Consider the following 25,855-nt stretch of genomic DNA (forward strand, 5'->3'; position numbering starts at 1 on the left):
CACATGGAGAACTAGCTTAATTGATTAGCTGATTATCCTGGAGGTAAGAACAGCTAGCCATAGAAATGTAGACGTTCAGACTCCTCTCGCTCCCCAGCACTACTATGGAACTTGTCCTGAGAAAAATTCCTCTTTGGTTAGTAGCATATCTTAGAATTTATCAGTTCTTTGACAGTCAGTTCTGGGTTAGTTACAGTTATAGGTATTACTACTTTGGTATTCAGTATGTTTATGTTGCATAACTAGGAAGTACATTGGCAGTTTAGAAAATTTGATCCTAAGTCTCTCTTGACATTATTCATTTCCAGATTTCTCCTTCCCAGTTAATATCTTTGTTTCAGATTATTTTTGCTGATATCATAGCTTGCATTTTAGCAAGATGAATCTTATTTTGTTATTTTCTGTCCATTAGTCTAATCTCCCTAAGTTCCTTTGTGTTCTCTTTGTCCTCATCAGTGTTTGGGATAACAACATTTATGTGTTTCATAAAAGTTCTCTTTACCTCTTTTTCTAGAATCTAGATCATTAATGAAGATATTACATAAAACTCAATCTAACACACTTCCTGGCAATACCTAGTAGACAACTTCCTCAACCAAAAGTTAATGTTTTGTCATAACCCTTTGTGGACCTTCAGCCAGTTTTTATACTGTGGGACTGTTCACGTCCAAGTCGGTTTGAATTAATATTGAGAGAAATTTCATGATATACTGTAGTAAATGCTTTACTAAAATCCTAATTATTCTATCTACTCCTTTTCATTCATTTACTAATTATTAATTTAGTAATTCTCTTTAAAAAATAAAACATTTGAATTTATTTGGCAAGATCAGTTCTTAATAACCAATGCTTCTTACTGCACATGGTTCCATTATCCTTTACACGTTTAGTGATTTTTTTTTTCTCTCCATATTTGTTCATTGTGTTCCTGGAGACAGAAGTGAGACTTACAAAAGAATTATTGTCAGGATCACTCTTACTTATTTCTTGGGGAATACTCTCTCTAGGTACTTAGTTGGTCCTCATCACTGTTTGAGGATCTGAGATACCAATCAGTAATGGATTTTATCCTCTTAACTCCTCTGTGAGTTAGGGAATTATCCCCATTTTACAGAGAAGGAACTGAGGTGGAAGGTAAATTATGTAACTTGCCCAAGGTCACACACAGAATCTGCAGTTGAGCTGGGAATTTAATACATATCTTCCAAGTCCCCAGGCAGTGCCTTACTAGACTAGACCATCCTTACTACTTTTGGTACAAGCCCACTTTTCCATGCCTTTTTAAAAATAAGGGTCTCATCGTAAAAAATATGAAAAGCTCATTGTTCTTAGAGATAAAGGGATAATTTCAGTAAGGGATATTCTGGTATGTGCTAGCAATGGAACGTACAGGACCACTGCAGTTCCAAAAGAGTGCATCACTGACAGGGGGGGCTCAGGACAGAAGGGGAAGTGTTGATTCAGCGCATTGACTAAGCACCTGTGCTGGCAGAGCTCCTGTTGAGCTCCAGGCAGAAATTAAAGCTGTCTTTCCCCTGAGAGGTGGTGTCAGTGCAAACACCACCAACCCTCCACAGCAGTTATCCCCATGTGGTGCAGTGGGCCAAACTACTACCCCATCCTGTACTAGTGGAAATTAATCTGGCCCTAATTATGTTATAGAGTACTGTGCATTTTATTAAGATGAAAGCTGATTCAGCATTTAAATTATTGGCCATTAGGCCCTAATCCAACAATGCATTTAGGACCTTGGAGTCAATGGGACTACTACAAACTTAAGCACATGCTTATGTGTTCACTTGGCCAAAGCCTTAATTCTGTATATGAAATGCTTCTTCAGCTGGATGTAGTGTCTGCAATAGAATATAGAGTTCCAATGAATTCAGCATTCTTCCTTGATTAAGTTAAAGCAAGACAGATTTTGTGTTGCTAGCAAATAAATGGACATCATTGTTTGAGTCAGTATTTGGATTGCAAGTTTTTATAATAAAATATCAGTTAATATTAATCTCTCTTCCCATTTTAGAGAAAATGCTGCAAAACTACATGCAGTTAATGAAGCATGTGCACCTGTAATCGCAGTTCTGCAAAGAAAAAACACGGTATAATGAAAATCCTTATGGGACATATTACAGCAGAAAAAAGTCTCCCTGTTACAAAATTTCTGTGAACACCTGGCCAAATCTTGATAGTCATCAGATAAGGAGACAGAATTTTTTGTTCTGCTCATATAATTCTAGATAGATATTATATCTGAATAAAAGTCAGTTCAGACTTTGAAATTTACCTGAACAAATCTACTGTGCATGTTGCATTGATCAGCAGTAGTCTGAAAGTCAGCGGTGAAACTTAACATGTTTCACGATGAATGTATTATTGTTATTTGTGTTACAGTATTGCCTAGAAGCTGCAACCAATTCTTGTGCTCTGATATGCTAGGCACAGCAGTCCTTGCAATGAAGACTATACAGTCTAAATAGACAAGTTAAAGTGTTGGATGAAGGACGTAGTATTAGCCCTGTTTCACAGATGGGGAGCTTAAGGACACAAAGATAAAGGGACTTGTCCAAGGTCACATAAGTTTGCATATGGCAGAACCAAATAACTGAACCATGATCAACTGAATCTAATTCTAGTGCCTTAACCCAGATACCATTCTCTCTCTCATACTACTTATGTAAAACAATTTATAGTATTGCTTAACTCAACTGTTCTGGTGGTGCGAGGGATCTGGTTATTGTGCTAATTCTTTTTTGGTGCATAATTGGCCTTATATATAATTTGTGTAAATGAATAATAATTATAATTTGTTTCTATGTGGGGAACCACACATTCACAACCAACAACAGAGGACAACTTTTTAATACATTTAAACTAAATCCTTCCTTGAATATAAATGTTCTGTTACATTGTAACAGAGGACATTGTAAATTAAAAGTACTTGGAATGATCATTTAAACATGCAAGGAACAGTAATGTCAGCTTACGTTGTTATTGCTAAAGGGGATATCACTGTGTACTCAGCCATCCATAAGCATTTCTCATGTCACCTCCGGTTAGAGGATAGAGCTTGTTATGGGCAGATGTGGAGAGTGATGATGAGCTGACTAGATGGTTGAAATGTAGAGAGGTTTTCAGAATTTGACTATATTGAATACTGCATGATTGCTAACTATTTCTGAATATAAGAAAAAAGGGGGGGGGGGGGAAATCAGCTGGATGCAAAATGGATGCAAATGCCAAAGATTTCAATGGGAATTGTTCCCATTTACTCAAGGTCTGAATTTGGCCCAGTGTTTTTATGTCACTTTCTAAATCAGACAGTTCATCATTTACCCACTTAATATGAGCCATTTGCCAAATACCATTAACTTAAAGAGTTCAAGGTGTCCATTCCTATTATTTCTTATACTTGGAGGGTTATGTCCTGGATTGGACCTGAAATGTCTATGTGAACTGACAGAACTCTGCTTAGGGAATTTATTCCATTACTCAGATTAGCAAAAAACAGCTTCAAGTTTATTTAAGTGCTCCATGTACCTCATGTGAAAAAAAAACCTTAAAATCAGAAAACAGACTGGCTGAGTAGGAAGAAAATCTTCCTTGGGGATTCGTGTCTTTACAAAGCTGTGTGTAGTGAGAAAATAGGGTCTGAATCAAATTATTTGATTTACCTCTGTCATAAACATAGAAAGAAGGGTAGCATAAAAATCCCTTCTTGGCGGCTGTACTAAATCGCTTTACCTGTAAGGGGTTAAGAAGCTCAAATAACCTAGTTGGCACCTAACTGGAAGGACCAATAAGAAAGAAGATACTTTCAAATCTGGGGGAAGGGGGGGTTGTTTGTGGCTCTCTTTCTTGTTCCCTCTCCGGATGGAGGGACAGACCAAGCAACATCTCCTGAAAATATACCTGGAATGATCCATCTAGAATTACAGAAATTGTAGTAGGCAAGGAGATGCATTAGGTTATCTTTTGTTTTAGCTTGTGAATTTTCCCTACGCTAAAGAGGTAGTTTCATTCCTATTTTGTAACTGTGAAGCTGATCCAGAGGGGAATCCTCTGTGTTTTAAATCTTTTTATTTACCCTGTAAAGTTACCTTCCATCCTGATTTTGCAGGTGTGATTCTTTTACTTTTTCTTTATAAATAAAGTTCTTCTTTTAAGAACCTGATTGATTTTCAGTGTCCTAAAGACAGAGTTCGGTCTGTGCTCACATTGCTAACCAATTGGTTGGTATAATATTCTCAAGCCTCCCCAGGAAAGAGAGTGAAGGGGCTTGGGGGGAGGGTGGGGATAGGGACTCCAAGTGACCCTTTCCTGAATTTTTGTGTAAATCACTTGGTGGTGGCAGCAATACCGTCCAAGGACAAGGAAAGGAATTTGTGCCTTGGGGAAGTTTTTAACCTAAGCTGGTAGAAATAAGCTTAGGGGGTCTTTCATGTGGGTCCCCACATCTGTATCCCAGAGTTCAGAGTCAGGGGGTAACTCTGACAACCTCTATAGCCAATCACAGTGTCAACAAGTTCTGTCTCAAGTACCCAAATCCGAAGAGCAAGACTCCAGATCCTTCTCAATAAAGTTGAAGTTTGATCTTGGAAGTTCAGGAAGGAGCAGAGCCATTATCATTCTGGTACAGCACAAGTGACATAGACAAGCCCAGTTTGTGCAAATGGTGGTTAATGACATCTCCAGCTCCCTTGTTTTTTATTGCTATCAACTTATCAAGTAAGGGTATGGCTGGAGTGGGATCTACTGTCTCTGAGCATCTCTGATACTAGACCTGAATTTTGTATCCTAAAGAACTAGTAATCTTCTTTTTCTAGACCATGAGATTAAACAAGTAATTTAAACATAGAAATGGGAACTGTTGCAAAAGAGCTTGTATATAAAATACTAATACATACTTCTTTTTCCCCCATGGTGGTAAGTACCAGAAGGTTCAGCATTTCATTAATTCAAAAGATTACAGCAATAATCTGATTTATTCATGAATATTTTTTTAGTAGTAATACAAGAAATACTGGCCTTTTTCTCCTAGAAGCTTAAGGCCTTGTCTGCACTGGAGAATTTGATAAGAACACTTTGGGCTTCTTAGCATGCTTGTAAAACACCTTGAAAACAGTGAAGCTAGTCTGATTTACATGAGCTGAGGAGCTGGCCCCTTTAGTCCATACACAGAAGTGCTCCAAGTGAGTTACATGTGGGCCAAAGCCCTGCTTTCAGCAGGGCTCAGTATTAGTTCAGTTGGAGCTGTTTCAGCCTGCACTGGTTTAGAACCAGTACAGACATCACTAAACAGTTCAGACTGAAGTGTTTCAGATAATGTTCCCCTTACTGCCCCACAGTACACTTGTGGCTTTTCAAACCCCCATGCCCAGAAACCACTGATTCTGGGAAGTTGTGACAAGAACTGCAGGACAAATACCCAGGGGACAATGCTAGCATGGACACAGGGCAAAACTACAGTGGTTCAGTACATGGGTATGCATGGCTAATGTGGACACTGTTTGTATTAAAATAGTGCGTCTTCATCACCTCAGTTAGGAATGCTGCATTAAACAGAACAGATATGTCAACATAAACACAAAATATAAATCTATTTGGCGATTCAGCTAAACTAATTAGATTCTTGGCTTTTTTTGTTAGGATTTAAAATGCTTGCTTCCATTTCCCCCCAAATTTTCTTGCTATATTTAGTCTTTTCACTTAAGACTGAGCTTGCTATTTATGTGTGTCATGCACTGAAAAAAATTCTCTGCTTCTCTGCCATATCTGCCTTCAGGGCTGTTTTCTCTCTTTCTGACGAGGAGATGTTTGCTCAGACTGCCTGCTTATTCGTGGTGTGTGTTCACCATGCTAAAATGCTCCAGGAAGATTAATAAAAAATAGATGGAACAGAGGAACAGATTCACTCAAAAATTCTATATTCTAGTCAATAGCTAGGGAAAGAAATTAAGTAATTCCAACTACAAACGAAGTTAATACCTTATGTTAATTTTTATGTAGCCAGCCACTAAATCTCACAACCGGCGATATAATTAGACATAGATTAGCAGCCATGCTTTTCAATGCAGAATGGATATATGTGTTTTGCTAATTACTTGACATACTCGCAGGAGTATCAGAAGCCAACTCTGGTCCCTTGTTAATCCGTTAATCTATTTACTCCTAACTTAGAACTAAATTCTACAGCATCTTTTGTCACTATGCAACTCCCGAAATGCAGCAGAACTACAGTGACATCCTGCATGGGCTGGGGGGACTGGGAAACAGAGGGGCTGTGCTGAGGGACTCCATAGTCCTCTGTGGGCTTTGGATCTGAGTGTAGGGTGACCAGACAGCAAATGTGAAAAATCAGGACAGGGGGTGGGGGGTAATAGGAGCCTATATAAGAAAAAGACCCCAAAATCAGGACTGTCCCTATAAAATTGGGACATCTGGTCACCCTATCTGAGTGTGACTGCTGAGTGCCTGAATTTTATGTACCAGTGCCTCACAATCCCTGCTCCACACTTTACATCCAGGAAGGGAGTTTGTAGTTCCCCCATCCATGCTTTTATCTGATCTTTTTAGCAGGGGACAAAGATTTCATCCTTAGATGAAAGGGATTACAAGGAATAAAATCCACACCCTGAAAATTTTGTTTAATATATTGGAGCAGCCAGCCATGTGGAGTCTGATGTTTTTGGATGTGAAGTAGTACTCTGAATGTTGTTTGGTTTAATCTGATATTTCTCAATTTCAGACCTCTTTGACGTCCACCAAAAAATAAAAAAGAGGAGGAAGACTTGATAAAAGGGAAAAAATTGAGAACAATGCAGCCCTATTGTTTTCCTTCTCTTCCCTCCCACCCCCCTCCCCCAACAAGCACTGGTATGACCAAGGGATTAATTTTTCCATTTTAACTTTGTACTTTACATTTGTGGTACAGTTATCACACCAGCAGCCCATATCCTTGAAGAACTGCAGTTCAATAGCCACTGCAAGTTGCTGATCAGAATGTTACATTCCCTTTTGTTACCTGCAAAACAAAGGCCATTCTGCACTGTGATTGTTTACTATTATCATGTTCAAAATGGTGAAAAGAGAGGCAGATCTGACCAAGTGGCTGTTACAGGGTCAAATTCTGTTCTCATTTATAGCACTGTAAATCCAGACTAACTCTAATGGCTTTAAAGGGACAGTTGAGTTCACTGAGTTACCACAAATTTGGACCACTCTAATTATGAAGATACTATAGTAATATGTGCCGTTTTATTTTTTTCAGAAGACCAAGCAGCTGTTAGGGATGTTTTCCAAGAAGAGTCTGAATCCATTCCGGAGTATACTGCTGAGGAAGAGCGACAAGACAACAGGTTATGGAGAACGGTAGTGATTGGAGAACAGGAGCAGAGGATTGATATGAAAGTCATTGAGCCTTACAAAAAAGTTATTTCCCATGGAGGTAGGGAACTCCTAAAAGCATTTTTAGAGTGATGTGAAAAACCATGCTTCATCAGCCAGTGAGAAAACTGAGTTAATTTTTCAGTCACCCATATAAACAACATGTTGGCTCAGACTCACATTACAGTAAATACTAGGGGGCCAGATTCATGCCTGGGCTGTTGTTGCTGAAGACCCAGGTGCAGAGTCCCATTTGCCAAAAGTCCACTGTGATGGCAAAAAAGCAGCTGCAAACTCCTGTCCATCAGACGGCCAGCGGGCCACTAGCTTAGACCCAAAACTGAGTGGTATTGTCAGCAAGGGGACATGGACAGTTTAACCATCGGATGCCCTGACTCAGCACATTTCCTGAGCAGCCTTTGCCAGTGGAACTGAAAACCACTCTTCTGTGGCAGAAACACCATAGGACAATAATTGTATAGAACTACCATATACCCTCCCTGTAGGGTGAATCTTTCTGGAGATACAGGGAGATCAGCTGGTTCAAGGAGCTATCATTTTCATGTTTCTGTTCCATGGGTGAATTTAACCCACAGAGTTTGGAAGTTCACTTGGAAAGACTGGATTACCTCCAAACATGGGGTATGGGTTACATCCCTCAGCAGTATTCTTTTGCTGTGCTGAATTATTTCTGGGAGAGGCAATGGGCCTGATTCTGTTCTAACTTACACTGGGGCAAATCAGAAGTAACTCCAATGAAGTAAATTGACTTCCGCCAGTGTAAAACCGGTGTAAAGGGAGATCTACCTAAGTCAGGCCTAATGTTTGATTCAACCTGGCAAAGGTAGAAGTGAGATGATCATAGAATCATAGGACTGGAAGGGAATTCAAGAGGTCATCTAGTCCAATCCCCTGCACTCATGGAAGGACTAAGTATTATCTAGACCATTCCTGATAGGTGTTTGTCTGACTGCTCTTAAAAATCTCCAATGATAGCTACTTTAAATATCTGAGCATCTCAAACAACAGCAAATATACTAATTTAGATGCCTTATTAGCAGCATGATACTCGTAGCATAAAATTCCCTTTCAGTAAAGAGGGAATGCTTTGGTTTTTCTATAGCCAGCAGTACTGAAAAATCTACTCTGTAGGCTATAGATGTAATAGTTTTTGCCTCATTGAGTATGCTGTTCTATGAGTCATTAAACTACTTTTATTCTGTGCATGACTGCAACCATTTTCCAGAGCAAGGGTGTACAGTTCCAAATAGGAGGTGTGGTTAAAGGAAAAACTGCCCGTAATGTAAGTAGTGCTTCCCTGGGGCTTCAGCATATGTGCCCTTGATTAACCTGGAACATTGCTAAAGTTATTTTATGCCATTCATCAGCATCAATCAGCCTTTCACCAGCAATCCGAGCAAATATTTGATTCTGTGTTCCTTGCATACTTGGTAATTATTAGACAATCCATCAAATATAACTAAGAAAGTGACCTCATTTAAGCTGTGTACTTGTAGTATTGGAAAGGCAAATTGGGTGAGATAATATCTTTTATTGGATCAACTTCTGTTGGTGAGAGAGACAAGCTATCAAGCCATACAGACTCTACTTCAGGTCCAGTCAGGTCTTCCTCAATCCTTCTGGTCACATCAATGTTACATCAATCACTCATAGACCATAGACTTAAAGGTCAGAAGGCACCATCGTGATCCTCTAGTGTGACCTCCTGCAGACCTATGTTACAGTCTGCAGAGACTCACATCACCCAGTGCACAAAAGGATTAATCATACGCTAATAAAATCATTTTAACAGCCAGAAAAAACAGTTTTCAACCATAACAACACAATTAAAGACCCTGGAGGTATTTCATAAAATGGACGGTATAATTAAGGAAGAAAAACAAAGAATTGCAACATTGCTAGTGGTAATTATTTACATTTTAATGTATGTGCCGAATAAACACTCTAGATGCATATTCTATGAAAACATTTACACAGCTTTCCAGATAAGTGCCCATACGTATGCATTTACAATGGTTTCTGTTCAGATGAAAATGAGTCAATGATATGACTGTCATGTGATTTCAGTGGGAGCAGGAACAGGCTCTTTATCACCCAATCCTACTGTTAAAATTACTTTTGTGCTGAACTCTGCCTTATCCTCTGATGGCTTTGTAAACATGGACAGTTTTCCCATTGGGGACCAGACCACTCAATTCAGTTTTATGTATGAACTAATTAGGATTTAAATTCAATTCTCCGGGAGTGAAAGCCAAGTGGTCTAACCCATTCCCCACCATTTAGGTGCTCTGGGTCTGATTCTTCATGGCATTACACCAGGTTTACATCAATGCAATTCTACTGAACAAATGTAACAGAAATGATGACTTAACTTTAATGAAAAAAGAGGAGTATTGTGCAGCTCTATAACAAGTGTGAATTGTCTCATACCTGTTTGACACATGCTTTCAACTTTATTGTTCAACCTCTTCTCGCATGAAAGAGCCAGTTAAATTAGGTGACACTAGCTGAATCTGGCAAGCTGCCAAAAGTAGAAATGAAGCTGTCTGCTGTGACAGTCATTTATGGTAATACTGTTTCCAAGACAATTGGTCCTGCCTCACCTCTAGCACTCATTTTGGAAGTGGTGACCATTTTCTTCAAGATAACCACCTGTTAAACTGACCCCCTTATTTTGCTGCTGCAGTCTTCCTTCTCTCCAGGCTGTTGCGTGCTAAGAGATAGCGAGCAGCTCGTCTTTGACATGGCTGATGTTTTATCAGCAATATGTGCATGACATGTTCACCCACAACAGCAAGCTGCAGGCTATTTGGTGATTTTTTTTCTGGAATCTTCTTATTCTTCAGACAGGAAAGTGTGACAAATGTACTCATTCCTGTGCAAAGTTTTGTAAAGAACCACACAAGTCTGAGCTGGAAACCTCTACTAAGTCTTCTAGCCCATCGCCTTGAAACTGCATGATTTGCTTTCAAAACTACTGCAGCTAGAATTTAACAGTTTAATTCTCATAAAGGAAACATAATAATCAGCAATACACACCAACACTACACTGACCAACTTAGAAACATTGGGTGAAATCCTGACCCCACTGAAGTCAATGGGATTACAACCTTTATTTATCAAGAGTCAGATCCTTCCCTCCCCCAGGTGTGGATGTGGAAATGATGCAATTTCATTGCATATGCATGGGGCAGGATGTGGAGAGCCTGAGCAATTGATATGGCATTACTACAAAGTCCACCTCCATCAGAGTCCTTTGCATAGATATTCAGGAGCAGCAGTGGGGCTGGTGGAGCCTGTCTGCTTAGGCCTTGGCTACACTGGCGGTGTACAGCACTGCAACTTGCTGCGCTCAGGGGTGTGAAAAAACACCTCCCTGAGCACAGCGAGTACAGCGCAGTAAAGCGCCAGTGTAATCAGAGCCTGCAGTGCTGCACGCTACTCCCCTCGGAGAGGTGGAGTACATACAGCGCTGCGAGAGAGCTGGCGGCGTGACTACACTCACGCTTCACAGCACTGCCGTGGCAGCATTGTGAAGTCCCGAGTGTAGCCAAGGCCTTAGATAGCAAAGAAAGGTGTTTGAGAAATAAATTAACTAGAGTTTAGATAGATCCACCACTATATTGATTCATGGGCCATACTCCTGAGAGGGATGGTGGTGTTCAGAATCTGAGTGGTGGCCAGAATGTGAGTGAGGAGGAATGGATAGTAGATACAGCTCTACAGCCTCGGAAGGAGGTTTCCTTCCACACCAGCCCCTGGGGAAATTCCTCAATGATCCATCTGGCTGCTTCCGCTGAGCTATGGGCAAGGAATTTGTGCCAACTCTTGTTAGCGTCTTCTGGTGAAGGATTAAAAAGCACCACTGTCACGCATGAACATTGCTTGTCCATAAGAGAGCATAAAATAATATGTGTTAGTTTGATCCGTGGAATCTTTTTTTCTAGGTGGTTAGGTGCACATTATCTTTTTGGGTTTATGTGGAACTGCAAGATAAGGCCCTTAGCAGCGCTGTATAAAATACTGGACACACCTGCCACTGTGTCCTGGTAAGGCCAAGTTCCTGGGCCTATTGAAAGGATTGGCTCTTGATTTCACTGTGTTAGTTGTATAGGGAATCCCTGGAGATTTCCTAATTTATATGAGCAAGGAAATCCCATCCCAACTTTCAAAGAAGAGGAGAAAAATACTGCCTTATTCTTGAATATATGGACTTAATATAGCCCATTATTTAAGACAGCTAATATTATTGGTTAGCTGAAGGCTATGTTGTCTCTTTCACCAACAGAAACTGGTCCAAAAGAAGCTATTATCTCACCCACCTTGTCTCAGTTGAAGGCTGTATCAGTTGCTGCTCTCCCTTTTGAGATTGGTACTTAAGTCTGGAAAAAAAGGAAGAATAAAAACAGGGGAGTTCAATGTTCTCCTCTAATTCCTGTTTAGAAAACTGGGTTATTCCTTCATGTGAACGCCTCTGAGTATGAAGCTCTTACAAACATGAGAGTCGGCTGTCCTTTTTTCTCCTGCTTACTCCAAGTTCAGGAAAAAGCACATTTAATTGTTGGTTTGAAATAATGCAAGCTGCTGTGTGACTCTGAAAACTTCTGTGTGATTAACATTGTTAATTGGATAATTGCACATGTAATTATATGCTAATTCTTCCAATCGTCTTATTCAGATCAATTATATTTTATCAAATATGACATGTTTCAATTGTAAAAATTCAGGAGAACAAAACTGAAATCCTTCTGCAGACTACTTTCCAAAGTGAGGATTTGAAGCAATGTGGTTCAATGGATAAACCGTGGCACTAAGACAGGAGACTGACTCAGGTCACAGACTTGATATGAACCTTTTTCTTCTCAGTCACTGATCCTCTCTCTGTATCAGTGTGCCCATTTGTAACATCAGGATAATTATATTTTCGGTCCTTTATAAAACATTTGCCATCCTTGAATGAGAGGTGGTGTATGCATGTGTGACCAATCCTATCACCACCTTGGTTGTTCAGCACTTGGGCACACACCTTGCTGGGAGAGGACACCTTTGCCCATGCCCTTTTGACTGAGACTGGGTGGGAATTAATCTCCAGAAATCCTTTTGCCTTCTGTTCCTTAGATGTTGAAAACCTTGAGGAGTGGTCTACTTGAAATACCGACCCAGCAGCAGATTTTCTTAAAACAAGATTGAAAACAGAGAGAAAAGGGAATTAACACATAAGGAACAGTTTGACTAATACAGCTATCTCTCGCTTACCTTCTTACTAGCTAAATTATGAAAGACATTTTCATCTTAGTTCTAGAGACAAAAGAATGCTCTTACTCTTACTTGTCTAAAAAGCTAGTCCTCTCTGATCTTCCTTGATCAGCCTGTCAGCTGCTCTTGCTGCACTAGAGAATTCCTCTTTTGCTCCTACACCCAACCTGTTTATCAGGTGTTCATTACTAGATTCAGGAGGGTCACCTCTACATTTCCATAGGAATGTTTTTGCATGACTCCTGTCCAGGGAAAAGTTCAGTATGGGTTGCCCTTACCAGGATCGTTTTCTAACCACCTCTCCCCCACAACTAAATTTCTCTCAGCCTTCTAATTGCCAAGCTGATATGTCAAAAGCTCTGGTGATTTCCATTTCTTTAGATTAAGTACAGCAATCAATGTTTGGCTTGAGCTAGTGTTCCTTTCTATGGGAGCCAACTCATGCCTCCCTTGTGAATATACCAAGTCTCCATCTCTGCTGGCGGCAGAGGTAGTTGGCATTTTAAAAACTGGGCTTTAAAAAAACAAGGATTTACTTGATCTCTATTAGGCTTAAAAAATTAGATTAAAAAATCACCATGTTCCAGGCCTACCATAATTATTCTCTTTTTAAGATGATCTTGTTAAGAGCTCTTTACTGAGAGACAAATGCCTTTTTGTTTGTTCCACAGGATACTATGGTGATGGTCTAAATGCCATCATTGTGTTTGCTGCATGTTTCCTGCCAGACAGCAGTCGAGCTGATTACAACTATGTCATGGAAAATCTTTTCCTGTGAGTGATATGTGTGAACAATGTGACAGTCTTTTGAGTTAATACGTATAATTACATACTGAGAGAACCTGTCTTTAATTAAGAGATAATTTAGGATATTAAAGGGGGTGACTTGAATGCTACGGGAAAAAACTGCCTTAGGTACAATGCTCAGTGAAACACTCCTTCGCTCTAAAATCCTTAAACCACTTCACCAGTGAATGCCAGTCCTACTTGTAGGGGAGAGCAGCCTTCCCTGCCTTTAACCTTCAGTTCATTTTTCAAATATTATTTGTATTGCGTAGCACCTAGGACTCCCAGTCTTGGACCAGGGCCCCGTTGTCCTAGGTGCTGCATAGACACAGAACAAAAAGACTGTCACACAGGGGCACCATTTCAGATGGGGGGAGGGTGAACTTTAATCATGATTCCAAGGGTTACTTAGAAACCTGGAAACTCTAGGTTTTTTGCAGATAAAAGGGGGGGCACAGCCAAAAATTATAACTCAAGGAGGGTGTGCCTCAGCTCAAAAAGTTTGAAAACCTCTTAGGGTGAAGGCAGGGGATATCTAGGGGCTGTGTACTGGGAGGAGAAAACCGCTCAGGGTGCAGGGACACAGGTAGCTAAGGGCATGCAGGCAGGGGTGGAGCTCAAGGTGCAGGGAGGGGCTGTATCCAAAGCGGTGCTGCTGCTGTTGCTGGGCCAGCTGTGTGCTCAGTCCCTAGTTGGCACAGTGGGGGCAGATCCACGGGGCAGGAGCTGGGGTGAGGGGCGTGCTCTGCCCACCTGGGTACACATACATGATGGGCAGGAAGAGGGGAACTCCCCAACATCAGCCTGCGGCCAGCTCTGCATAGCAGATCAGGAGGCAGGCTCCCAGTCCCAAACGGCATGGCCAGTGGGGGCTCCGTGGTGGGGAGGCAGGGGCAGTGCGGCGGCTGCAGCCTGCAGTGGAGCAGGGCAGCAGGGGCAGCATCTTCCCTCCTACTGCAAACTTCACCCAAATGTGGTACAAAACTCAGGGGAGGAAGCAGGTGCCACCCTCCCCCACCTTCCCTAAATGGCACCCCTGCAGTCACTGCCCCAAAAAGTTTAGGACTTTTCCCGACTCCAGCTGCTTCTGAGTCAGTCACTACGAATGGCAATTGCCAGTGAGGAAGGACATACGAATTTGACCGAGTGAACCTAACTTTGTTTTAATTTTTAACAACAAAGGTAACTCCTAATGGCAAGTATCAGAGGGGTAGCAGTGTTAGTCTGAATCTGTAAAAAGCAACAGAGGATCCTGTGGCACCTTAAAGACTAACAGAAGTATTGGAGCATAAGCTTTCGTGGGTGAATGCCCACTTGCGTCTGATGAAGTGGGCATTCACCCACGAAAGCTTATGCTCCAATACTTCTGTTAGTCTTAAAGGTGTCACAGGACCCTCTGTTGCTTCCTAATGACAACTTGTTCTGACAGCAAATAGATGGAGAAGGCAACGCCTGCCCTGAGCTGTCTCCAGTCTGCCTCTCTTTGCTGCTGAAATCCTAATCTGCCTGACCCTCCAAGGCCCACAAGCCTGTTTAAAATGAAAGTCATAGAATCATAGGACTGGAAGGGACCTCGAGACGTCATCTAGTCCTGTCCCCTGCTCTCATGGCAGGACTAAGTATTATCTTTATACACAGAGGTGCAGGATAGTGAAACTACAGAGGAAGTATCTGGCCACCCATTTATTTTGTGGGGAAGAAGGGGTATATGCATTGAACTAAAGAGATGTCAGTATACTGATCCCTAGAACATCAGGCTACGAATATATGTGCATAAATTCTTCCTAGTTAATCGTATGAGGAATCTTGGGGAGTCCTGCACTCCCTCTTTTTAAAGTCTGAAGAGAGAGTTTGTGCTTTCAAACTCAAGTAGAGCATTGCAGAAGAATCTCTCCAGTCACTAAGACATTTCCTTTCACCCACGATTTATTTTATTAAAAAGAAAAAAAAAAAAAAAAAAACCTTTCATTCTCACGAGGTAGATGTAGAGCCAGGCATCATAAGGGTGGCGATTTTTTCCTAAAATGGCAATTGCTGTAATTCAGCCATGTTGCTGATCTCAGTAGTGTTCACTTATGGATACAGGGAGGAATCAGTCTCTCCACTTCAAGAATTACTAGGTGAAATTCTATGGCTTGTGTTATGCAGAAGGTCAGACTAGATGATCATAATGGTCATCTCTAGTCTTAAAATCTATAAATCACTCTCTTTTTATTCTTGATGTTTATTATGATTGACTATTTGTATAGCACCCACCAACCCTCTGCATTTTATACACATAAAAAGACTTGCTCCCTTCTCCATGGTCCCAGTCCCACAAAGACTTACCTCGCATGCTTAACCTTTTGCATTGTGAGTAATCCCGCTGATGATTCACTGCAATGAGAGAGCAGCTTTAAATTCCACAGGATTGCTCACAGTGCATAAAGTTCAACATCTGTATGAGTCTTTGCAAGATCGAGGCCTAAGTAGACAACATACAAATGCAAAAGGAAAGAGAGGCAATAAAAAGTACTGTGAATCAGTAATGAAGTCTGAGGCTTTGGCTACACTGGTGCTGTACAGCGCTGCAACTTGCTGCGCTCAGGGGTGTGAAAAAACACACCCCTGAGCGCAGCGAGTACAACGCTGTAAAGCACCAGTGTAATCAGTGCCTGCAGCGCTGCACGCTTGCTTGCAGCTCTGCAAGCGACTCCCCTCGGCGAGGTGGAGTACATACAGCGCTGCGAGAGCTCTCTCGCAGTGCTGGTGGCGCAACTACACTTGCGCTTAAGTCCCGAGTGTAGCCAAGCTCTTACACTTGTCTGGATAGTTCCATGCATTTATTTTAATTAATGTATCCTTACATTTATTTAAAATGGGATTACAAGCACTTCCTGGAGGTGAGAACTGGGCTTCAGATTCCTGTTTGGAAGAACAATATTTTAAGAAAGGATTTAAAGTAGGAGAGTAGACTGTGAGGTGCTCAAAAACAATAGTGATGAGGCCCATTAAATACACAGGTAGAGGTTCCCCTGCCATTTTTGTACAGACACAGCCCTGGGGCTGGATGGTGGAGTCCAAAAGTTTTTGGAAGGGATATTAAACTTCATGCTTCAGGGTATAAGCCAATTTCTAATTATTTCAGACCAAAGTTGCTGTGTTCTGCTAATGTCTACAGGCTTCTAACAAATATTTCAGCAGATTGCCCAGGCTTTAGGCTGTTCTGGTGATAACAAGGCCTGTCATGGAAGATGCTATGTTTAGGCACAACACACATCCCATTTCTGAAGGTCGTTCATCAACTTTTTCCTCTCTCAAAGGCAAAGACTCTGAAAATGTGCTCAGCGTTTCTACCAGTGGCATCAATGTTGCAGAGCTGGATGAGACCTAATGGGGTCGGGGGTGGGAGGGGGTGGGGGGAAGAGAGGTGATCTTCTGCTTCTGTGGAGACAAGACCAGAATTTAAATTGCCCTGTTAGTGGCTACTCCCATGGGGGTGAATCTGGCCAACAAAGAGTGCAGTCCTGTCATAAACTATTGCAGGGTTGGAAATTCATATTAGTATTATGTATGCCTCAAGGATTTTTATGTTAAAAAAAGGACCCTATGGTTAGAAGTACTGAGGGGTATTCTATCCCCTCAGCAGAAGCAGGTAGGTTCACACTGCCTCCTAGCTGGTTTAATAGTTTTGGAATTCAAAAGCTTGGTAATACCCGTCACTCATAGACTCAGGAGATGGGATCTGTTTCATCTTCTAAGAACAAGAATTACAACTAAGTGTCTTTATGTTCCTTTTTTTTGGTCTTATTTTCCCTCGTAAACATGCCAATGACTAATGATGAAGCTAACTTTCTCTTTGTCTGCCCTAGTTAGATCTCAGCACCACTTGGAATTTAATTATCATGGTCTCCCTTGTTGACTCTATTGGCATAATGCACTTAAAAGGGGTAAAAACCCCACCTGTAATGTTGGAAGTGTTCCAGACTCACTTTCTGAAAGGAAGTTTTCCTAAGGAAACTACATTTTTCTGAAGCTGAAGATATGTTTATAGCTTGCAGGATAAGCTGCCACAAACTAGCTTTGAGTCAGTCGTCAATGTCTGCTTTTAATGTAAAGCAAAATGAAACGCTGTTTTATTCTAAGTGTACTTGTATTAATTAATTTATGCCTTATTATGTGGTTTTGATTAGGAATAAATGGATGAAAGATTGTTTACTCACAGGCTTTTATTCTCCAATCAGATATGTAATAAGTACCTTAGAGCTGATGGTAGCTGAAGACTATATGATTGTTTACTTGAATGGAGCAACACCACGAAGAAAGATGCCTGGATTTGGCTGGATGAAAAAATGTTATCAGATGATTGATCGACGGTGAGCACTGTATATTTTCCTCCTTGACCATACACACTGTTTTAAATGCCATCCTTTAACACTTCTTATTATCGAGCCTGCTTTTATATTATTGATTGCATATAGTCTTTCTATGTGACATTTTTATTTTAAGAAGCTGAAGCATTTTTCTTTCCAATTTAGGTTAAGGAAGAATTTGAAATCATTTATAATCGTTCACCCTTCTTGGTTTATCAGAACTATTCTAGCAGTGACGCGACCTTTTATAAGGTATGTAATACACGTCAGTTTTATTTTCACTCAGTGTCCTTCAAAACATAGAAGCCCATGAATGGTCAGAAATGGCTTTAGCACAGAACTTGCTTGATCCTGATGACCTTCCACAGACGCATGCTTAATTTACAAGTCCCTGCACATCACTTCCCAGGGTCTGAAAGATGAAGTATGTATTCGGGTATTTGCAAAAACTTAATACACATGAACAACTGGAGTAATAAATTGCATACATCAGAGGCACACAATTGGACATCTGTATCACCCCCGCACAAAGCCCAAGTGGGTGTTTTATTGAAATTTCTTAGTAAGAAAACTCCTGATGTAGATTACTTAATAACTTATTGTACAGTGGTCAAGCTCCTGATCGGCACTTAAAAAAAGCCAGAGAGCAATGACTGAGCAGCACATCCAGCCTGAATATGAAAATGAAAACAGGCCTTTATCCTCAGTTTCCTTGTAAATGCTGGTTGAAACCATAGTAAAGAACAACATTGTCAGACACATAGAAGAACATAATTTGTTGGGGGAAGAGTCAACATGGTTTTTGTAAAGGGAAATCATGCTTCACCAGTCTACTAGAATTCTTTGAGGGGGTCAACAAGCATGTGGACAAGGGGGATCCAGTGGATATAGTGTAGTTAGATTTTCAGAAAGCCTTTGACAAGGTCCCTCATCAAACGCTCTTAAGCGAAGTAAGCAGTCATTGGATAAGAGGGAAGGTTCTCTCATGGATTGGTAACTGGCTAAAAGATAGGAAACAAAGGGTAGGAATAAATGGTCAGTTTTCAGAATGGAGAGAGGTAAATAGTGGTGTCCCGCTGGGGTCTGTACTGGGACCAGTCCTATTCAACATATTCATAAATGATCTGTAAAAAGGAGTAAACAGTGAGGTGGCAAAATTTGCAGATGATACAAAACTACTCAAGATAGTTAAATCCCAGGCAGACTGAGAAGAGCTACAAAAGTATCTCTCAAAACTGGGTGACTGGGCAACAACATGGCAGAAGAATTCAATGTTGATAAATGCAAAGTAATGCATATTAGAAAACATAATCCCAACTACACATATAAAATGATGGGGTCTAAATTTGCTGTTACCACTCAAGAAAGAGATCTTGGTGTCATTGTGAATAGTCCCCTGAAAACATCCAATCCATATGCAGAGGCAGTCAAAAAAGCAAACAGAATGTTGGGAAGATAGATAATAAGACAGAAAATATAATACTGCCTCTATATAAAGCCATGATACAGTACGCCCACATCTTGAATACTGCATGCACATATAGGTCGCCTCATCTCAAAAAAGATATACTGGAATTGGAAAAGGTTCAGAAAAGGGCAATGAAAATGATTAGGGGTATGGAATGGCTGCCGTATGAGGAGAGATTAATAAGACTGGAACTTTTCAGCTTGGAAAAAGAGATGACTAAGGGAGGATATGATAGAGGTCTATAAAATCATAATTGGTGTTGAGAAAGTAAATAAGGAAGTGTTATTTATTTCTTCTCGTAACACAAGAAATAAGGATTACCCAGTGAAATTAATAGGCAGCAGGTTTAAAACAAATAAAAGGAAGTATTTTTTCACACAATGCACATTCAACCTGTGGAACTCCTTGCCAGAGGATGTTGTGAAGGCCAAGACTATAACAGGGTTCAAAAAAGAACTAGATACATTCATAGAGGATAGGTCCATCAATGGCTATTAGGCAGGATGGGCAGGGATGGTGTCCCTAGCCTCTGTTTGCCAGAAGCTGGGAATGGGTGAAAGGGGATGGATCACTTGATGATTACCTCTTCTGTTCATTCCCTCTGGGGCACCTGGCATTGGCCACTGTTGGCCCAGGATACTGGGCTAGATGGACCTTTGGTCTGAGCCGGTATGGCCATGTTATAATCAGGTAATCCCTCAGTGAGCACTCTCAACAAAAGGGAAGGCTCCATCCCCTATGTTTTCTTTAAGAGTGAGATTGTGAAGGGGGAAATGAAATCATCTGTGGCATTTCTGTGTTTCAGTTCGAAATTCAGCAGCAAGATCCAGTATGTTGGCACATTGGCAGAACTCAGTGATCTGATTCCAATGGAATATGTACACATACCAGAGAGTATTGTCAAGTAAGTGAAGCATAATAAGAAAGAATGTACTTATACTGGTGAAAAATGTTACCATAATCCAAGCAAGGTATTGTTATTTGGAAGCCTGAACTGTAACCAGATTTTGCTTCTAAATCCCATTTCACATGGAGTGACATGATTATTTATGATGTTTGGATTGGAGGGCTAATATTCAAAAGTCTATACGGGAGTTAGAAAACTTTTAATTTTATTAAGAATTATTAAGAGTCAGCACTAATTCAGCTGCACGAACAGGAGTGAGCCAATTCCAGTTTTGCCTGGTTCCACAAGAACTCCATCCCACTCTGAAGCAGTAAAGCATTCAGTCAAACACAAGAAAGAGTTATTATCTAATCAGAACAAACTCTTCATTCACTAATCATAACCTGAACGCAGGACAGGAAAGCTTAATCCTTTAATGAGTATCACAGTACATTTTGAATGATTGCTCTGCAGTTAAGTCTTACTGTGCTTTTTGTCTTTACTCTTACTGCATTTAGGATGGAAGCAATAATTCAAAGATAGCCAATTGATAAGATCACTATCTTTTGCATAGTGAAAGCCCTGGGGCTCACCTATTATCTTTTGTCAAATCATTGAAAATGGGAAACCGCAATTAGCCTGGCGAGGAAACCATATTGCTTCCATAAGTAGTAGTGGGGCAAGCAAGGAAATAACTGCCCTGGTTAGAGGTGCTTGTGACATCTCTTAAAAAAAAAAAAAAAAAAAAGGGTTCTTCACACTGGGGTGTACATACACTTCCCTTTGTGAAGATTTATTTTGCAAAGAAGGGGTCTTAGCACACTTCCTTTGCCTTGTTCAAAACTGGGTATGTCTGACACACAGAATTAAAAAATAATGCATGTCAGAGATAATGTAACTTTGCAATAATGATCCATAAAGAAACTATGATTGACTTCCAAGTTTTTTAATCTTACTAAATAATTTCAGCCTCTCCCTCATTTTCAGTTCTGCAGTAGGTGACAATCTGAGATGAGTATGGATGCTGTCCTATATTTCACAAGCTATTCAGTGTAGATGTCAGAGACGCATACAAAAATGCCTCAATCTATACCATAGATTTAACAAACAGCTTTCAATTGCATTTATAAAACATATGGATGCAGGGGGCAGGTAATGAGATATTTTGAGACATGCAAGCGCCTCAGATTCAATAGCTCTGGAAAGCATAGTGATACTGGTAAAGACAGTTCAGTGCTATTGAGGAAGGATGTTCTGGGGAGTAAGATTATGCACAGATAGAGGATATTTCATTGTCTGTGCAACTACTTTACTGACAGGATAAATGTGTTGATGCGGAGTAGTTATAATACTCAGCTGGCAGTTTTTGATCTGAAAAAGTTGAAATGGATTAATGTCCTAGAAATGCAAATGCTCTCTACAAATGTCCTCAACCCTTTCTCTTTTATTTTTTCTTTCTTTCCTTTCTCCTTCTGTACTTCATGGCATCTTTCTTGTCCCTCCCTCTTTGATCCTTTTTTAAGTCATTGTCATTCCCCTTGTCTTTTTTTCCCCCTCCCTACTTTTCCTGTACATGTTTCTGTAGCTGTACAAGGGGTGTGATCTGAGGGGCCAGGAGATGTATCTTGCATCCCAGGCTGTGAGTGCATATGCTGCTATCAGCAGCAAAAAGAGCAGTATACTGTGCTCCAGTTTGCTTCTTCCCTGCCTGCCATGAATAATCCTGCTCTGATTAGAAGAATTAATATAGCAGAGAATGCAACAGTTAGCATCCTGGTTCCTTTGTTGACTAGTGCAGGGTTTGCCCCTTAACCAATAACAAGTCTGCTGGATCCATGGACAAAAGATGGATTCATGCCAGTTTTTTTCTTGTTTTGTTTTTTAATTAGGAGGTGTTCAAAATAGATTAGGTTATTGTTTTGGGGTTTGGTTTGGTTTTTAATTGAGGACAACAGTGAAATAAAGTTTGCTCATTTTTCTACTTCTATATTATTTGAATTTATAGATGTTTCCCCTTCATTCACTTTTATCTTGTAAGGTATGATGAAGAGAAGTGTTTTAAGAGAAGAATGAGGTAAAACTCTTACTCTGCAGCTCATGCTTCTGTCCATAATGGAGTGAACATGTGTGAAACAGCCTTTCACACATAGGTGACCTCAACAGCTGATTGAGAGAGGTTTCCTGTGCATTTGCTTGTATGTAATTTCCTGTCTTACTTCCCCCTTCGAGCTGTTGAGATCAGCCTCCTTTGCAACTAAAACCTACTAAACGGAAAAATCCTTGACTTGGCCGAGGCTGCAGCTAATTTAATTGTATCTGGTAAAGCAATGGAATGTTTTCGGCTTCATACAGAGAGCATGCCTCAAACCCCTGCTACTTGTATGTGTCTGCCTCCAGAAAAGCTCAACAAGGAGTTACAGAGTAAAAGAGGGTAAAACTGAACAGGCAGAAATGACGCAATATTGAATAGAAGAACGCGAGGGACAGTGCAGAAAATGGAGGGACTATTTTAGGAGCATGTACCTTACTTGTTCTTGGCTTTGCTATTGCTCTGCTTCTCTCTTATGCTCTGCTTGCTTCTTCTTTGTTTCTTCTCGACATCAATAACTTTTACTCACGCAGACTGGATGAAGAGCTGAGAGAAGCATCAGAAACAGCTAAGTAAGACAGTTTTCAGCTAGCTGCTGGCATTACGTTCATTTGCTTTACAGGAATGGATTGGGTGAAACCACATTATGTTTGCCACTGCAATGAGATCATCAATGCTTCAGGGCTGAGCCCCGGTACCTCTAGGTTTGGCAGTCGATAGCCCCAGCACCTCTGGGCTTGGTGCATCAGTTATGAATGTAAAAAAAAATAGCTTGTGCCCTGGCACCTAATTACTTGAGCCCCAGCACCTCTTTCATTACAAATTAAGCACTGCAAATCATAATCTGAATTACTGTATAAGGATGCCACATTTGAGAATCCATTTCCTCCTCTCTCACAAAGATTTTGCTGTTGACGTCAGTGAGTGCCTGACCAGCAGGGACCTAGTTTTCTGTGATTAAAAAAAAACAGTTTCTCCAATAAAAAAAAACCATAAAACCCCACATTTTTCTGTGATTAAAATGAAACGCTGAAGTTTAGTTTCCCTAGACACAATATATATAGATATCAGTTGAACACAATGGTTTATTGAACCCCGTTTATCTGGTCTAATTGGGACCAGGGTCAGCCCCAGATGGCGGGGCTCAAGCTGTCAGCCCCGGTTTGGTTAATATGGAGAACCGGATCATGGAGCCTCAGATAAACAGGGTTCTGCTGTATATGTTTTTAGTTTTTCACAAAACGTAAAAACTAAAAGATTCTCTGTGAAAACGCAAATTCCACATTTTTCTGCGGCAAACTGATTTCTAGGATCCCTGCTGATCAGCCCTTTAGAGTAGTTCCTTAAGCACTCCACCTACCCCACTCATTAGATGACTTACTCCATTTACAGTATCCAGTGTGGACACTTTTCAGAAACAAAAAATTACAGTGTTAAAATGGGCCATGATGTAGTCAAATTGCCAGATGGGTTGACTGACATACCTTCAACTGGGTACACAGTAAATCAGTAGTTCAGCTGGGGATCAGACCCTAGTATCCTTCTGGTTCCCATGCCTTTGCTTTGACCCTAAGACACACTCAGACAGTATGGAAGAAGAACACTGTAGAAATCCCTAGATAGAGACACACAACACTTCACTTTCACCAAGTTATGGGTAATGAGAGTGGATACTATGATGACAGAAACTTTTAAAATGTGGCCAGTTCCAGATTTTATCTGGGATAAAGCAATTTTGCAGTGTTATGGGGCAAATGAGTCTTGAATTAACTGCATGAGCGTTAGCCAGCACAGCCTTAAAATACAATCCTGGTTTTCCATTTCAGATTCATAACTATAGATGGCTCAACACTGCCATTTTTGAAGAAGTTAAAATTTATCAAAGACATTAATTCAAATTGCCCTTTAGATGATTAAACTGTTATTCCAGTGCTACACCAAAAGATAGATTATAGTGTATTTTTTTTGTAAAGTATATTTTCTCTGTGCACATTAGTCATAAGGTCTCTGAAGAAGGGGGTTGCATCTGCAGGTCCTATCTGACTTCTTTCCCTACTTTTTTGGAACCAGCCACTGTTTTTGAAGATTCTCTTCAGTCTCCTTCTTTTGCTTTATGCAGTTTACATTTTCAGCCATGCAGTTTTGTGTCTGTTGTATTGATTCCTGATGCCTCCTCATTTGTGGTCAGACATTCCCATCAAATTCTTTTGAGAATTCAGCCTATATAGCCACAGAAGAGAAAGGAGATGTAAAAAATCCAAAATACTTGTATTCACCTTCTATACACCAACTGTTAGTCCTGGAGAAACTTGACTGACTCACATTTAAATCTCCCTTGTAAACAGCAAATATCTGACATTTGTGGGCATGTGACATCAGGGATTTACCTAGACACCTAAAAACAGGGACAGAAGAAGAACACGGTGAGACGTGGGACTGCATCCATTCTATTCAAAACATCCTTCTGTGGGCTGTCAGCATTCTGTATGTGCCAAATAAATCAGGATACCTGAGAAGGAACACTGCATGGGAGAAAATTCCTATCTTGTTAATAACCTTTCCTGTGTAGGTTGCAAATTATAGCACAGGAAGTGCAGGGTGGGACTGGAGAGGCACGTGGGGACATTATTGTTAGGTGTACAGAGTCTGTTTGTAGTACATCCCATCCACAGTCAAATATGTTCTAAGGAAATAGCCATAAAAAGACTCCTCTGCGTTAATCAGTGTAATGTCATACACACTGAACTGTTACATTCATGCTAACATTGTTTTATGTTATTGCCCAATCACCAGTACTCACTACAGTTAGTTACATCCCAAAATATAATTTCATATTTTAAAAGAGAGAGAAATGCAGAGAAAATGTTTACTGCTGCCTATTTTCTCTTGAACCCAGAACTAGCTGCCTCTCAAATGAGCCGGAAATGACTTCTATGGAGCAGGAGTAAGAATTCACAACTAATGACAATTATATTGTGATGTTATGACCATGCAGTTTGACTTTGAGGGCTAGGTAAACTCCATATAGTTTTTTGCAAAACCAAATGCTTTTCAATTTTCTTTTCAAGAGCCTAATCCAGGGTGTTCAAACAGAAAAAATGGTGTTTCATTGCTGCACTCAAGATGATTGAATTGTACGTATTTATAATGCAGTGGAGTTTTAAATGTTCTAGCTGCTTTCCAAACAGAGGCAAACACAGTCCTTGTCCTGATGACTGTACAGGTTAAAAAACAAAGACATATGGCGGGTGGGGTGGGGGGGAAAGATATAAAGTGATCAGAGCGATGAAGGGCACATGTCTCACTAGTTTGTTTTTCAGTGGCACATTCCAAGCTTCTGCTTCAAAGCTCATTGAAGTAAATGAGAGTCATTCCATTTATTTTAATGAGCTCTGGATCAGGCTCTAAATTCCCTTCTTTTCTTGATGTCCTTCACAGCAATCCCTGACTTCATTTCCAGTGTGTTTATGCCCCTCCTTCCCAAAATTGGACTTTGGGTAATGGGAGTAATGGGAGCAGTTCAATAATCAGTCACAGTTGTTAACATTGAGGCGGTATTTTGGCACATGGCTCCTAAAGCCACCTCATAACCGAAGCAGGCGAGCAGAGGG

General features: G+C 40.5%; 1 protein-coding gene across 2 annotated transcripts in view; it reads left to right on the top strand.

Moving 5' to 3' along the window:
* PRUNE2 (prune homolog 2 with BCH domain) overlaps positions 1-25,855 on the top strand; it is a 184,083-nt gene that overhangs the window by 152,519 nt on the left and 5,709 nt on the right. The window contains exons 12-19 of one of the 2 annotated variants that reach the window (XM_054032694.1): positions 7,271-7,447; positions 13,335-13,437; positions 17,673-17,804; positions 17,967-18,053; positions 20,075-20,173; positions 22,194-22,229; positions 22,778-22,816; positions 25,141-25,188. In XM_054032694.1, coding sequence (XP_053888669.1) covers positions 7,271-7,447; positions 13,335-13,437; positions 17,673-17,804; positions 17,967-18,053; positions 20,075-20,173; positions 22,194-22,229; positions 22,778-22,816; positions 25,141-25,188 — 721 coding nt within the window. The remainder of the gene's footprint in view (positions 1-7,270; positions 7,448-13,334; positions 13,438-17,672; positions 17,805-17,966; positions 18,054-20,074; positions 20,174-22,193; positions 22,230-22,777; positions 22,817-25,140; positions 25,189-25,855) is intronic. The other variant, XM_054032695.1, reaches the window with a different exon arrangement.

Source organism: Malaclemys terrapin, chromosome 6 (genome assembly GCF_027887155.1).
Source record: "Malaclemys terrapin pileata isolate rMalTer1 chromosome 6, rMalTer1.hap1, whole genome shotgun sequence".
Taxonomy (NCBI): Eukaryota; Metazoa; Chordata; order Testudines; family Emydidae; genus Malaclemys; species Malaclemys terrapin.